The sequence below is a fragment of the Stegodyphus dumicola genome, chromosome 9 (genome assembly GCF_044657685.1).
Source record: "Stegodyphus dumicola isolate Sdum_Otavi_A_Nest chromosome 9, ASM4465768v1".
NCBI lineage: Eukaryota > Metazoa > Arthropoda > Arachnida > Araneae > Eresidae > Stegodyphus > Stegodyphus dumicola.
Window position 1 is genome coordinate 49,381,150 of NC_140776.1, and position 15,740 is coordinate 49,396,889.

Below are 15,740 nucleotides of genomic sequence, written 5' to 3' on the forward strand. Positions count from 1 at the left end.
CAAGTATAGGAGTTTCGAATGGCCATGCTGTCCTTTTTTTTTTGGGGGGGGTGTAGACAAGAAGAAATAGAAGACTGTTGTTGATCTGGATTCTCTTGATGCACAAAGTTATGTAATATATTTTATCTGAAAAGTTTAAAGTATTTGTTAAATACTTACATTTTGAATTAAAAATCCTAAAAATGTAATTGATTTTTATTTTACACATCTAAGAGATTTCCATGGAATTAACCCTCTCAGTGTTACAGTTGGAAAATTCCGTATAGAAGGTTGCCTTCTATATTCATTACACATGAAATTTTCTGCTAGCTTTTAATGTATCTGATTTCAGTTTGGATGTATAGTAGAAAAGGAATCAAGGTACAAAATGAGAGAGTCATTTTTTAAAATTAAAATCAAGAAAATATCACTTATTCATGACATTTTGAGAGACTTTGAAATTTCAGGGTTAACCCCGTAATGCTCGGAGGGTTAAACTATGCTATCAGTATAAAGAAGCTTGAATTAATTAGCTTTAACTTTATACTACTACTAAAAAGCGATTAGGTGAGAATATTTTTAGCATACTTCTGGACATGAATCATAACTATTCTAAAGGTCTAGATCATTAATTCTGAAAGCAGGTGTTACTGTCTTCAGTGAGCAATAGAGTGGTCAAAAGATGCTACTCACGTTTGAAGTGATGTTGTTCAGTGTATGAAGGGGGGCACCACCTAACAACTGGTCCCCCCCAAAAATTGTATTTCTATGGAAGTTTATTTCTTTCCATCTATCTTTCGAGAAACATACTGTCCACAGTTGATATTTACTGTCACAGCCACTTACACTGAATAAAGAATTGAAAAAATCTAGGATTTGAGCTTAAAATGAAAACAGTCATTGATAAGATGCAATTTTCTTTTCCCATTTTTGAATATTTTGTGCTATGAAATATTACAATGATGTATGAACACATTTTAATCTATCAAGAGGCATACTGTTTATATTTTGGTGCCCTAGTATTTGGACTGAGTTGAGGAAAGATCAGTACGGAGTCCGAGATCTGGATATCCAATATCAGGACCTAAAAACCAGCAATAACCCTTTTTTTTTAAAGGAAATTTCTTTTCGTATGCGTTATGCATGCGCATTTGATTCCCTCCATAATAAATCATGTGGAGAGTCCAATTCTCAGTTTCACTTCGGCACTAAATAAAACACCTCGTTATTGAAGAAACAATCATTTTAGCATAAATTTGTGTGATCAATAATTTGGCTCCGTAGCATAAAAACACTAACTTTACACCTACTAATATTTTTAATCCTTGATGCCTACTTGGAGAATCATTATTTATTATACTTTGCTTCATCATCACAACAACTTGAGTAATGACTCATGCAGCAATGTCTAAACAATTTTTTCTTAATATAAGTAATTGAATAACAAAGACTAATTTTACACCTATTAATTTGATTCCCCCTCATAACTATGGTAACTTTTTATGTTGATATTCGCTTGGCAATGATTACAGATTTCAGTTAAATGCGCTAAGAAATGTTGAGGAAAAATTTATCAAAAACTTCTTTTCATATTCAAAAAATAAATTTTGTTAATGATACTCATAGGCCAAAAGATTAGTGCTATTTGAATTAAGAATTGTTGTTCACATAAACTCAGAACGGCACCACAGCTCATATAGCCGCAACAGGCGGCAGAATTTAAGGAAGACATTTTTTTTTAAATTTTATAGAAGAGCCAAGCAACAAAATTAGAGGATGACAAAATTTTTAGGATTTAAAAAAAGGACTGGGATCCAAAGTTTTTTTTTGGGGGGGGGGTAGGCAAAAATTCAGAACTTAACAGAGCCTCTTGGTAGAAGAATTTAGGACATGGTACAGACTGCATCAGGCAGTAAGATATCCAGCGGCGGACTTCAATATGCCTTAAGTATATGCAGGAATTTTATTTATTTAGGACTTAGATATGCCTTAAGCATGTGCAAGAAATAGTCATAAGTATAATAAATAACTAAACTAATACAAATGATGCTCATCTAAGTGCATGATAGAAGCAAGACAAAATTTAATTAAACAACTTGTCTTTTGTCGCCAATTTCATGATACATATGCAAAAATGTATAGCAGGTGCTATTAAGACAGGCTAAAATTATACTTTAATCTTTATTTAATTATGATTTTACTCCTACTAATATTTTACATCCCTGACACCAACCTATCACATTTTGCTTTCATCACCGCATCTTATCAACACATCACAACTTGAGTAGTGACTCATGCAGCGATGCCCAATTTTTTTTTTTTATATTAGTAGAAAGAGTATAGTAACCTTTCATGCTGACATTCTTACACGTGGCAATGATTTGAGATTTAAGTTAAATGCACTTGACGAGAAAAAATTTAACGAAAGTTTCTTCCCATATGTTAAAAAATAGATTTTGTTAATGATATTCATAGGCCAAAAGATTACATTTAGTGCTATTTGAATTAAGCATAACTGACTTGTTTTCAAGTAAAACCGGCACAAGAGCCCGCATGGCTGCACCGGGAGGCAGAATTTACCGAAGACAAGATTTTTGTAATTTAGAGAAGCACCGAGAAACAAAATTAAAGGATGAAAAGATTTTTAGAATTTAGGAAAAGCACTTCAATCCAAAATTTATGGGCTGCAAAAATTTAATACTTAAGACCTGCAGAGACTGCATCAGGCAGTAAGATGTCTAGTGCCAGCCCTTAATAAACCTGAAGTATATGTGGGAATTTATTTATTCAGGATTCAGATAAGCTTTAAAAGCATGTACAAGAAATAGACATAATTAAAATTAATAACTAACACAATCAGGCTTAATTGTCTCAATGTGCGATAGAAAAGCAAGACTTAACTGAACAACCTGTCTTTCATACCCAATCTCATGAGACAGCCAATAACGTATAGCAGACGCTATTAAGCTAGGCTAAAATTATACTTTACCGATTCCAACGAATTTCAGAACATAGCAGATTGCACTGTTCCGTAACTTCCTGATTTGATCCAGTTTATTTTTTGCAGGCTGTTATTACTACAGCAGTCTTATGAAAATTAAAGTTTGAACTTTTGATTAAGTGAAAACCATTTCAATTTCTGAAGCTGCAAAAGGATTTACAAAGCAAAAGCATGTTTTGATGTTCATTAAACAAAAAGTGGAACTGCTGCATAAAACTGATATAGGTATATCTGTCTCAAAATTATGCAAGGAGCATGGCATTGGAAAGTTAACTGTAATATGATATAACAAAAAAAAGAAATTTTTTGAATTTTTTCTGGATTTCAACTCCACACTTGCAATGAATAACAAAAAAATTATTTGTTATATTACTAAAAGTGATGACTGAATTGGTCAGACAATATTGCAGTGAGGGCATGCCACTGACAGGTCCAATGATAATGGGTTAAGCCAAAATATTGTATGAAGAAAAAAACTTAAAAACTGAGTGCACATATTCGACAGATTGGTTAACCAAATTAAAAAACTTTAGGTGGAAAAGCTTAAGGTGATACTGAACTATTTGCAGATGAACTCATTAATAGTGAAAAGTTATCTCCAGAACAAATTTACAACACTAATGAAACTGGTCTTTTCTAGAGTATGCACCATAAAATACCTTGGTGCTCTCTACAGAAAATGCTCTAACTGATGTCAAAGATTCCAAAGTAAGTTTAATAATTTTAGCATGCACAAATACTGAAGGAATGCACAACTGTAAACTTTTCGTAATCAGAAAAAATATACGACCCCGAGCATTTAACCTTCTAAATTTAGGCTTTATATAACCTTTAGGACGGCGCGATCCAAAACACTTACCCCCTCCTTTACTGTTCCCTAATGAGAAAATACGCTAGGCTGGTCATTTGTCCCCTCCATCGATGAAGTAAAATTTACATGTTTGTCGGACTCTGGACAAAGTCTAGAATAGGTTACTATATTTGCGACTTTTTCGAGGTTTACTTTAATTTAATTTAAACTCTATTACATTTACTATTTCTGATCAATCTTGGTAATAATTTGTGAATTTTATGTCGTTTCAACTAGAAATTAGGAAACAATAACAGAACTTGGCAAAATATAACAAATATGAAGTAGCTTTATGTGCCTGTAGGTCGGAATACAATATTTGATAATATATTTTCATTAATAAAATAATAGTAATGAATAATTTAATGAAATAATGATAAGGAATTCATAATAATATTCATTACTATTAGATGATTAGAATATGATTCATTACTGTTAGATTTTGAAATAAACTTAAAACAATAATAAAGCTTTAAATCTGTTTCTTTTTTCTTAATTTTGTTATTGTAGTATAAAAAAGAAAATCAGAGATATATTAGTTGTTTGATTATTTAACTTTAACAAATATTACTTTGGACTATCGGGGCAAAGACGGTATATCTGTAGAGAGAATTTTCTTTATAAAATCGGATATTGCTTATGTTAGCAGAGAAAGAATTCTCCAAATACCCATATATACCTGCAGTGTGAAGTGAAGTCTGATAAGGTAATTTCTTAAATGTTTGCATTTTTGTGGTGTCCGTGGAGAGAGAGAGAGAGAGAGAGCACTTTGAGGCTTCTTTTTAATATTTGCTGAAGAGAATTTTAATCTATGATATAAAATTTTAGAAAATATAAATTTATCAAAAATATTTTTCAGAACAGTTTTAAATGTTTACAAAGAATTCTACGTAAATTTTGTTTCATAGGCTGATTTCGTTCAAAACTATCGTTATAAGTTTGATTTTTCCTTGATTTTAAATGAAATGGATATACATATGTTCCACATAATAAATTTTCAAATTTATTTTAAAAAGATTAATCTTTCGTACTTTCAAAATAATACAAGCATACAGGGTGTTGTCATTTACAGTGTAGGAAATATGTTTTTTATATTTCTTTCAGTGATCAAAACGATTAGCCAGGAATACTTTCAAAACAAAATTAAGAAAATCGTTTATAACAAATTTTTTATAAAGTATCCTCTTATGTGTGAAACATTATGTGAAAAATTGGTGTGTCAATTAAATTATCCGTGGACCAGTAATCTCAAATGCTGTCTTTATCAATATGTCCCATAAGTACCACTAATCCAAAAAAATTCTGAAGCTCATCAGATGTAACTGGTGTCCAGTCGCTTTCATGCTTTCTTTTTCCGCTTGGCCGCAACTCTAAGATTTGAGAAGCATATAGATTAGTTTCTCTGGTTAAAGTTTTAAACAATTCATCTGAAAATTAAAAAAAAATAAACAGCAAGATGATTTTCCGAAAATTCAATCTTTAAACCAGGATTACCAATAAAGGTCAGTATGTTAGCTTTGTCATGCTCATTTGGTTGCCACCATTCAAATAAATTCTTAGTGTTGCTTTTGAAGTCATCGGCAACTTTTTCTTCATTAAAAGATTGATTAAAATGCATTTCTTCTGTATCTGAACAGTGTGAATCTGTGTCAACAAAAGTTTCCCCTTCTAAATAAATCTCTTAGCAACTTATTAATTTCATCTTGACTGGCACCTTTGAAACGAGGTGCCATAAGAACTGAATAAGAGCACGAGGGAAAAAGTTATACTGAAATCACGAGAAAAAGCTGTAATGTGTTAAAGAGAGATAGCATCTGTTTTACTTTCAAGTACATTGGCACGAGACATCTTCGCCAAAACGTAGCCAACCAGATAAGAAACGGAACACAATGCGCTCTGAACAGGAAACTGGACCACCTAGAAATCCGTAAGATAAATAGTTACTCTAAAAGGGGGCAAGAAAGGCTGGTACAACAGTTGTACCATAGCCGGCTTAAAACCAAGTAAATTTCGTGGTACAACAGCTGTACCGCCGGCTTTAAAAAGTTAAAGGAGTAAAGATTTCCCCTGTTATATATCATGCAAATAATAGAGCATGGATGACACAAGTGTTAATTAATAATTGGTTTGGAAATCATTTCATACCAGAGGCTTGGCAACATTTGAATTCAGTTGGTTTACCTCATAACACAAAAATTGTCCTGATTGTAGTTTGGCTCATACTTCACTTACAGTTTTAGTAAAAGATTATGTATCCTTATTTATTCTTTCTTCCAAACTGTACGCCTATCATCCATTCAGCCTATGAATATCAGAATAGTGCACATGCTGAAATGCAAATATGAAGTAGCATTTTAAAAATCCGTGTTAAATTTCTTGAATAATGGCAAGCATAAAATCTGCTGTGTGGAGCATCGCAAGATTGTGGAAGGGTTTCCTCTCCAGATACTTTTAAAAATGCTTGGCATATATTATGGCCAGCTACCATATTTCATGGTGAGGATGATGAAGATGATAGCCACAACTTTGAACATTTTGAGGTATCCATCATCCACCCATCCAATCGCAAATCAAAGATGAAACTTTTGAATTAACGGATTAATGGAGAGGGGCAGTTTACTTACTTAATAAAATTCCTGTGGTTACTTCATTATAGCACTGATTGCTAGTGGTCAATTTGATGAGGGAGAAGAAAGTATGCTTAACAGTGAAAACAGAAGGTACTTGACTTCTTTTGCATAGACTAATCATACATTAAGCATTTGAGGACATTGAGCATACTTGGGCGAATCGAGGAGAGTCTACATAAGCTGATAACTTGCTTAACATGTACAGAGGCTGTTCACGCATTTTTTAGACGATGTATATTGTATTCACAAAACTAAATTACATAAAATTCTTGTGTTTTAAGTGTTCTATTTGACATCCCTTATTCTGAGCTATCTTTCGACAGCGCAATTTCCAGGATAATAATGCCTTTTGAAGTGGCAGAAGAGGTATTCTATCCCATTCCTCCTGAACAACTTTCCAGAGTCCTGTTAGGGTTTTGGGACAATGTTTGGATAATGCAGTTTTTAAAAGTCTGAAAGCACAAAAATCCTTAGGTGACACATCCTAAATTTAATTCATTTAACTTTCCAAAAATATCAGCTAAATATGCTAAACGTGCCAACCTTAATTCACTAAATAAACAACTTTGAATCACAGAGGAAAATTTTCTGATCGAATTTCAAAAACGCGATTTAAAACTTTGCCTTTGGATACTACTTTACTTCGGAACATAACAAAAGCATTTCATGTTCACTGGCCATCTCTTGGCAGAAAAATCGCAAATATTCTTGAATTCTACACTCGGTCTTTAATAAAATTAACAACTTTCACAGCTTGATTCAAAAAGATTTTCCGGTTTTGAAGGGGGGGTTTTCGCTTCACGATGAATGGAGGGAGCAGTGAGTAAATTTAGTTTCAGGTACAACTTCCTTTATTTGAGAATAACACTGGAATGTCTTCCTGTTAACCCCTTAAATGCCGCGGAAAACGTACAAGATTCATTTCACAGTACCACGGTTTTTCACACAGGAGCGCATAGTTATGCGATACATTAGGGGAAAAATAAGTGCAAGTTTTACTTTCACAAAATAAAGAACAAAAGAAAAACATTAATGCACAAAATTTAATGTTTCGAGTAAAAGTATAATAAAAATTATATTTTTATAATAAAAAAAAAGATCCCTAAAATGGAGTTTCGATCAATTTATTTTTACACCAGTAAAGTGTAATATCAGGTTTCAGTATTATACCTTGTGAAATCAATGTGCCTAAAAAAATATATATTTCTTTTGAACTGGTTGAATGCCATGATTTTGTTCTTGATTTTTCCTTAGCAAGGTGTTAGTTATATACTCGTCTACAAAGTGGTTAGTTTCAGTAACAATATGAAACACGAACAGTTCATCAAAAAGGATAAATGGGTTTGAAACATCTGTTATATCTTTTTTTACTCCTGGAACTTATTGCAAAAAGTAAACGAAAATGGTGGACACAGAATAAAAAACGCTTTACTCAAACAACACCAGCCAATACCGCACAGTCATTACTTTCACCGCTTAAGACACATCCCACTCTCCAATTTATCCTCACACTTCTCTGAAATTATTGTCTTTCACATACTTTGTCAAGGTTATTGTGGTGTTGCATTCCAAAGCTTTGCAAATAATTTTACGGGTAGCAGCACAAAGCAAATGATAGTATTTTGAAAGGTATATATACACCCGGGGCAGTTAACGCATTGGCTGAGCATGGCGTATATATATGGCAGCGGCATATATTAAGGGGTTAAAGCCAGAGCTCCATCACTGCATACAGCAATGCACTTATTTCAAGGAATATCATTCTCGGCTCAGGCAAACTCAAAGAGTTTCGCAAAATGGGTCCACGCGTTATGTCGCTATCCCGGCATAATGCTTCCGACTTTCGATTTCTTGAGGTTTCGAACAGTTTATGAAAGCAACGAAGCAAATAAAAGGTCAGAACAGTGATGAGTTAGATATAAAATTGTCTATTACCTTTAAATTTTCATTTGCAGTTGCTCTATCATGAAGAGATTCACAAAATAAATTCTCTTCGGCAATTCGGTTTCTTCTTTGAAATGTGTGTAAACTAACAACTGAACAAAGTTCGTTATATCAGTACTTTCAACCAATTGCAATGCGAAATAACCAACTTCCTCTTAAACACATACTAAAGGCTTGTAGTTTAGTGACATCACAAAATGTTGGCTATCTCAATGGGGTGCAAAAGATAGCCCCTTCGGTCAAACCAAGGCCATCTAGATGGTATTAGCAAGTTGGAGGAATTTCGACCTTGGTTGTGAGAAGATGCATTAGCGAATCAAAGTGCTGTTTTAATAGGTTGAATGTCTGCTTAATTTAAAAGTACTGTGTGCCATCATGCCGAGGAAATTATAACGATGGTCCTAAAGTGTCAGTATATAGATTTCCTAAACAACAAGATGTATTACATAGATGGTTAAAATCAATACTGCAAGAGAATTTTACCATTTCGAAGTATTCTCAGGTAAGTTAAGCCTAACTTGAAATTTAATTTCATTAAGGTTTTTGTTTCTGTATTAAAAAGGGTGCTATTTTGGTAGATGGTTTCACGGAAATTTGGAGTTTTTTTTTTCTTTTTTTTTTGGGAGAACAATACGACTTTTGGTAACCGATATTTTCTTGTCATTTTATTTTAAAAACAATGGACTTCATTGTGTTTTATATATCATTTATGGCTTCTAAATATTAATCAATTTAATTTTTCATTTTTATTTAAAATAAAAACTTTACCGTTTATAATGGTACTATTCCGTTTTGAGGATCGTAAAAAATTGCAGCGAAAACCTATGGGCAAAAGCGAACAGAGCGTCAAATCTAGCGTACGCGCTGATTTCAGATTGCGTACGTTTATATAGTTCTATATTTCTTAAGACACCATTGAAATACTAGTTTAATTTTTAAATCCTTTCTTGATTTTAAATCCTTTTTTAATATCCTAAGGATTTAGCAATTTGGGAATTGCCCACGATGAAAAGTCGGCAATAGAATTTTGGTAAAGTGCAGAATCACCCACTGCTTGATGCATTTTTAAGAACTGCACATACTACGTATCCATGTGCACATCAACCTATTTTCACTTGAAAAAATTCCCAGAATTGCACAAAAACGGCACTGCGCACACCCTTGGCTTTTTCTATGTACACATCGACCTATTTTCACTTAAAAAGTAAAAGAAAATTGACAAAAATCCAATTGTAAAAAGCGGAAACAAATATGTGGGTGATTCTGCACTTTACCGAGAATTTTTTTAAAGAAAACACATCATTCATTATAGAAAATTATACTTGAACGACATGAAATTATGCTTTAGCGATAACTTGGTAGCGAAATAGCGATGCAGGCATCCATTCAGTTATGTTTAGCAATTTTTATATAAATTATAATAATGATCTGAAATAGTTATTTACTCGTATGCTTCCATTCAGTCATGTTTAGCCTTTTTTATATAAATTACAATAATAAAAAAGTATTATACGAAATTATCCTTTCATCTAAATTAAAACATCAATCTTAGACAGTTATTTACTATTATACTTCCTTTCTTGCGTTAGGGTTGCCGCAATTATTTTTTTCAGCACTGGCATCAACAATAGTTTGGCGATTTTTTACGGCCCTCATAGCCGAATAGTACATTTATGATATTTTATAAAACTATGTTGTAGATGATGTAATCAATGACGTCACCTTACTTTAAAAGAAATTGGTTTTAATATCTACAAATTTAATCTAATGTTTTAAAACAATATTTATGTCTGTTAAATATTAAAATACAATTTAATTTTGCATTTAAAAAAAAATGATTTTCTTATGCATGATTATTTAAATAATTTTAATACTATGCGTGATGTAATCAGCTCCTTGATTGGTTACTGAATACAGTAGAAGTCCAGAAATCCGCAAAGCCTAGGGACCAGAGGTTGTGCGGATTTTGCAGATTTCGGGACAGAAAAGATAAATCATACTATCGAGGCTAAAAGTGCAAAATAAATACATTTAATCAAATTATTATATACATTATTACAATAATTTATTACATGCATTAAATTTTATTACATATATAAATTGATTATATTATATTATTCATTTACATTAGGCTTCTCTATTTTTAAATCAGCATGAATCTGCTTCCCCTGAGCAGTCCTGAAATTGGTACACTGTCACTCAAGCTGCTGCCGGAATCACTTGTACGAGACGGCATCGAGGTTTGCGAATTTTGCCTCAAGTAAAGATTTCCGGTGTTAGAATCACTGTTGCTGTAAAATTTTAACAGCTTTTCTTAATTTTTCCGTATACCATACACGTCGCAATTTCATACGATTCTGCTATAAACCGAGAAGTAGCACCTGCCTTTCATCTTTTGCAGAATTTCCACTTTTTGTATTACCGTCAATGCAATGTGTTTACGTTTTTCAACGCTACAAGCAGTAAAATCATGAGTGCATTTGTTATCTGTCATTGTATTAAAAAGTGCTGAAATTTAAAATATTCTTAATTTATCCACAAAATATCCGGATAATAATAAAAAAAAGCAGCACTGAACAATCTCGTGAAATAACAGCTCAGAAAGTACAACGTGAATCGTGTACTTGAAAGAGGAGTTAAGTGAATCCTCTGCTTTTTTACCTCTATGCAAACTGGAGGAAAAAAACACTTTTATCACGATATCAATAATTTGGTATTTCCGTTGACTCATTTTATTTGGTAATTATGATGTTATTATCCGGTAAGTATTTTTTCTTCGATATTTCGTGCTCCAAGTTGCGGTTTCCGAAACCTATAAATTGAATGTTTATATTTTGAGAGGCAATGCGGATTTCAGGACTTAGTGGATTTTCAGTATTTGTGCATTACCATGGCATTTTAAAATTTTATTATTCACCTCTTCGAATTCTTTAGTTTTCATAGCAAACAGATATGTCCCTTTCAAAGACAAATGTTGTTATTGGTATCAAAATCAAAAAATTGTCCTTTCAGACCTTATTTTGGCCAACCTGGCTTTCCTCATCAAAGATTTATTTATAAATTGTTACAAGGATCAGAGGAATTTTATTTTAAATTTTTGGAGGAAACCTCGCTAATCAGCAATGACAGCAATTTAACATATGTTTTAATGTTAAATAATTATATCCTGTAAAACTTACTTTAAAGTATTTGGATTTAAGTAATATTTTAATCCAATTAAACGTAGGCGCAATGTTTTTATTCTATTTCTTTGCTATATGAAAGTAACAATTCAACCATACTTTAGTATTTTATATTCGTAGTAAATGTATTTATTTAAATTTGCCTGCAAACAAAACAAACATTTTCAACAAATAATTAATCCATTACTTTTAACGATATTTAATTTTTTAAAGTTTTCGAAAACAGCGTTTTTCAAGATGGCTGATGATTCTAAAAACCGCGGCGACATAAATCGTCAAAAATCCATGCAACCGCCTACCAAATTAGCACCAACTTGAAATTTAATTTTATTAAAGTATTTGCTTCTCTATTAAAGAATGGATATGCTAATATTAAGGAATTTCACTCATATAGTATACATTATGTATAATATTGCATAATCACGTATCAATTAGTATAATTATATATCGAATTGTATGCTAAATATTCTCTTACTTTTTAAAATCTCCAATTTTTTACTTTTTGATTAATTTTATAACTTGGAACTTTTAACTTTATTAGTGTATGGCACAAAATGAAAGCATATAACATAATATTTAATATATTTTTTGTATTAGAAGTGTTTCTAAAGAAACTGAAGGCAATAAATATACTTATGGTTTTTTAAACTGTAATATAAAGTGCAAAGTTTTGCATAAAATAAGAAATTATATTCCTAATGCACGAACATTCAAATATTATTAAAACTTATGTCACTAAGAATCCTTTTCTCTCCCCCCCCTCCCGAGTGGGTGACAAACACACATATGCTTGCTATTACCTGGTTTGTTAAAAAAAATAAACTGCATTACAAGAAATCCTACTTTTACTACTTTAAAATTAGTAATTATGTCTATGTTTACATTTGCAGGATTTAGATCTGTGAATTACATTTCCATGAGAAAGATTTGAGATAATGTTTGGAGGGTTTTTAAGAATCACATACACGGTATCATCCATGTACACGTCGACCTATTTTCACTTAAAAAAAATATCCCAGAATTGCACAAAAATGGCATTGCGCACACTCTTGACTTTATCCATGTACACTACTAAAGTTCAAGCTAGTAACTTTTATCACCTTACCAAAATGTCGCCAAACTCCCTGTTACCATATTCCAAAGATTAGCCTAATTTTTTTCCATAGCAAGTAGATTTTAGTAAGGGTGATTACTAGTACATGCGAAAAAAATAGTTATTTCGCTAATATTTGCAAACACTACTGTGAAAACAAATGTAAGCTTGACATTTAATTTTGCAAAAATGAGTTTCCACTTGTGAGATGTCGAAATTCAATAATGCTGTCTACTTTGCTTTCATCAATCGAGTAAATTGCTTGGATTATGACAATGCGTGGGAGGATTATCTGCAATAATCCTTTGAGTACTGAATTTTTTGAAGATTTTTATGCCCATGGAACAGATTTAATTTGCCATTATATGGATTATTACGTAAAAGTAATACATTTCACTTGAAATATACTTAAAAAACGGGAACAGTTATCAATGCCGAGTCATCAACGCCTGTTTCTTAAATTCAGATGATGAGTCAGACTTGTCCACCGTAACTTTGCCTAAATAAGCAGATGATGATTCTCACTCATCAAATGTAGCTAAAGGGTTAAGGAAGGAATGCAGTAGTGAAAGACTTCAAGGACAATTAGATCGCATTCATGTTGCACATGAGAAAAATTATACAAGTGCTCACGCAGTCAACTCATTTGTTTTAGATTTATTCAACAGTCATCTCGGCCATCAGGTGGCCTGAACTGCTCAATGGAAAGATTACATTTTCAGTGAAAAATAGCAATCTACACAAAGTATCTTTCCTATCCCAAAAAAGTCATATCAGATTACTAAATATATATATGCAAATAGCCCACGTTACTTAAACAAATAAAAATTCACATTAAAAGTAACATATATATATTCCCTCAATACAAACTAAAATAATAACTTAATCTGAAGACCTATATAAATATATTTTCCTATCTAGAGAAATGCATTCCTATTATAAATTTTATAGGTTTACTGATATATAAATTTTTCATCAACTCAAAATCAATATATTACTTATCAATAAAAATTTAGCATTTATGTTTGAAGGTAGTTAACTTTTTATTATTTAACAAAGACAAAAAATTAATTTACAAAGTATTACATTTAAAATGGAAATGAGAGAATTTGTTTAATTTATCTATGGCAGAGAAAGTGTTAATGGTGGTGGCATCAGTGTATATCATGACATGTAAACAAAAAATACAATTAAAATTTTTTTGTTTTTTAATCCCTGGTTAAAAAATTACACATAAATAAATACCATCAATGCAGATAAGAATGTCACCTATTTATGGTCTTTTTATAAAATATATAATCATTTAACTATATATCAGACTTTAAAAAATAAATAAATAAACAAAAACAAAATGGCTGCCATCACACAGTATAGAACACTTTTTGAAGTTAAATGTATTCATTCAGTAAACTCCTTCAAAGGTTGTTTGTATATATATTATCATTTACTTATATTTTATCAAGAATACAATAGCTCAAGCTTATTTAACATAAAAATTTAAGACAAAACATTGCTAATTTAAGAACCCGCCACAATGATGAATTAACCAATCACATTGCAGTATGCATTTTATGTATGTTACTTACACATTCTTCTTCTTTTTCCATTCCAGTGGGCATTTGAGGTACAGCCCGATTAATAGTTGCAAAATCCTGAAATTCAGGAACATCGTCCATATAATATATGGGCATGGGCTTTGAGGCGTCCAGCGCCCTAGCCCTAAACGACAACTTACTCATTGCCCCAACCGTCACAAGTCCCTATGAACACGAGGCGCGCCGAAAAATCGGCTGGATGAGAGTTTAAAGGCCCGTTTACACGGGAACTTTTGCTCCTCGATAAAATTGAGAATCCTTCGACGTTAATCCATGTCATTTTGGTGAATTTCATGCACAGGAAGAACGTGTAAATCCACTTTTAACTTCGAGATGTTAGAACATTTCTCACCGTCCATCATGGCGGACGACATCCATTCTTCCCACAATATTTCGACAAAAACTTTCTCCCGAGCGCCATCTACCGAGGATACAAACTCATGGAATACGTTAAATAATGCTGGGGCTTGGTCGACAGCTATGCGGGACATAGTTATGATTTTATTTCATTAAATTAAAATGCAATTTCAAATTGTTATACAAAAATATGAAATTTTAATAATAGGCAAACATTTTATTATTTTTAAAGAGTTCTATACGCTACATGCCATTTATACGTATGAACATCTAATCATGCTGAAAGGTCTGGAAATAATCTTTTATGTATCATATCAATTCTTGAAACAAAAGTTAGATTACGAAAAATGAAGTTTAATGTTAATGGATATTAAAATTTTTATTTGATACAAAATACAGGTTCCTGTTCAAATGTGGATTAACTAAGTTAAAAAATAGGATTTTTAAGAAATAAGCAAATGCAAATTGTAAAAACAACAGCCATTTAAATTGTCCCTCCCAATTAAAACTAATTAACAGCTAGATCAGTCAGCTACTTTGAGTTAAAAATAAGTCTCAATGAATTGTTTTGAAAGCACTTTCCTCCTAAAAATATGAATATGTTTTATGAGTTGGAAAATCTAGAAATGATATCTTTTAAAACTTTTTCTGTGACATATCGCCACAATTTTGGGAAATATATATTTAAAATAACACATTTTTTCCAATATGAATCACGAAGTGATACTGTTATATGAAGAAAATCATAGTATTATTTTTTAAACTTAAAGGATTTATTGCATACACGTAAATGCAATTCTGTTTTCATGCAGAAAATGCCACTTTACTATATAAAGATTAAACAGGGAAGTAATTACAATGAAAAATATTCACTTTATAATATATTCATTTTTACGTCATAAAATAATTTACTTAAGATTAGGAATGGTATAATGTAATGTAAAAATACATTTATGTATACTTAGACAAAAAGACACAATCATTTGGTTTCTTTAACAAGCCTTTATTGTTTCGCGAAAAAATCTTTACTTAAGGTTGAACATTTTTGAACGAGGTTAAAATTTATTTTGAAATGAGTGTAAGAACGATTGTAAATTATTTAATTGTTA

General features: G+C 31.6%; 1 protein-coding gene across 1 annotated transcript in view; it reads right to left on the reverse strand.

Annotated features, from left to right (window-relative positions):
* The window catches only part of E(Pc) (Enhancer of Polycomb), a 108,327-nt gene extending 93,665 nt beyond the window's left edge, over positions 1–14,662 (reverse strand). The window contains exon 1 of the mRNA XM_035357597.2: positions 14,266–14,662. Coding sequence (XP_035213488.2) covers positions 14,266–14,418 — 153 coding nt within the window. The 5' untranslated portion in view covers positions 14,419–14,662. The remainder of the gene's footprint in view (positions 1–14,265) is intronic.
* Between the last annotated feature and the right edge of the window lie 1,078 nt (positions 14,663–15,740).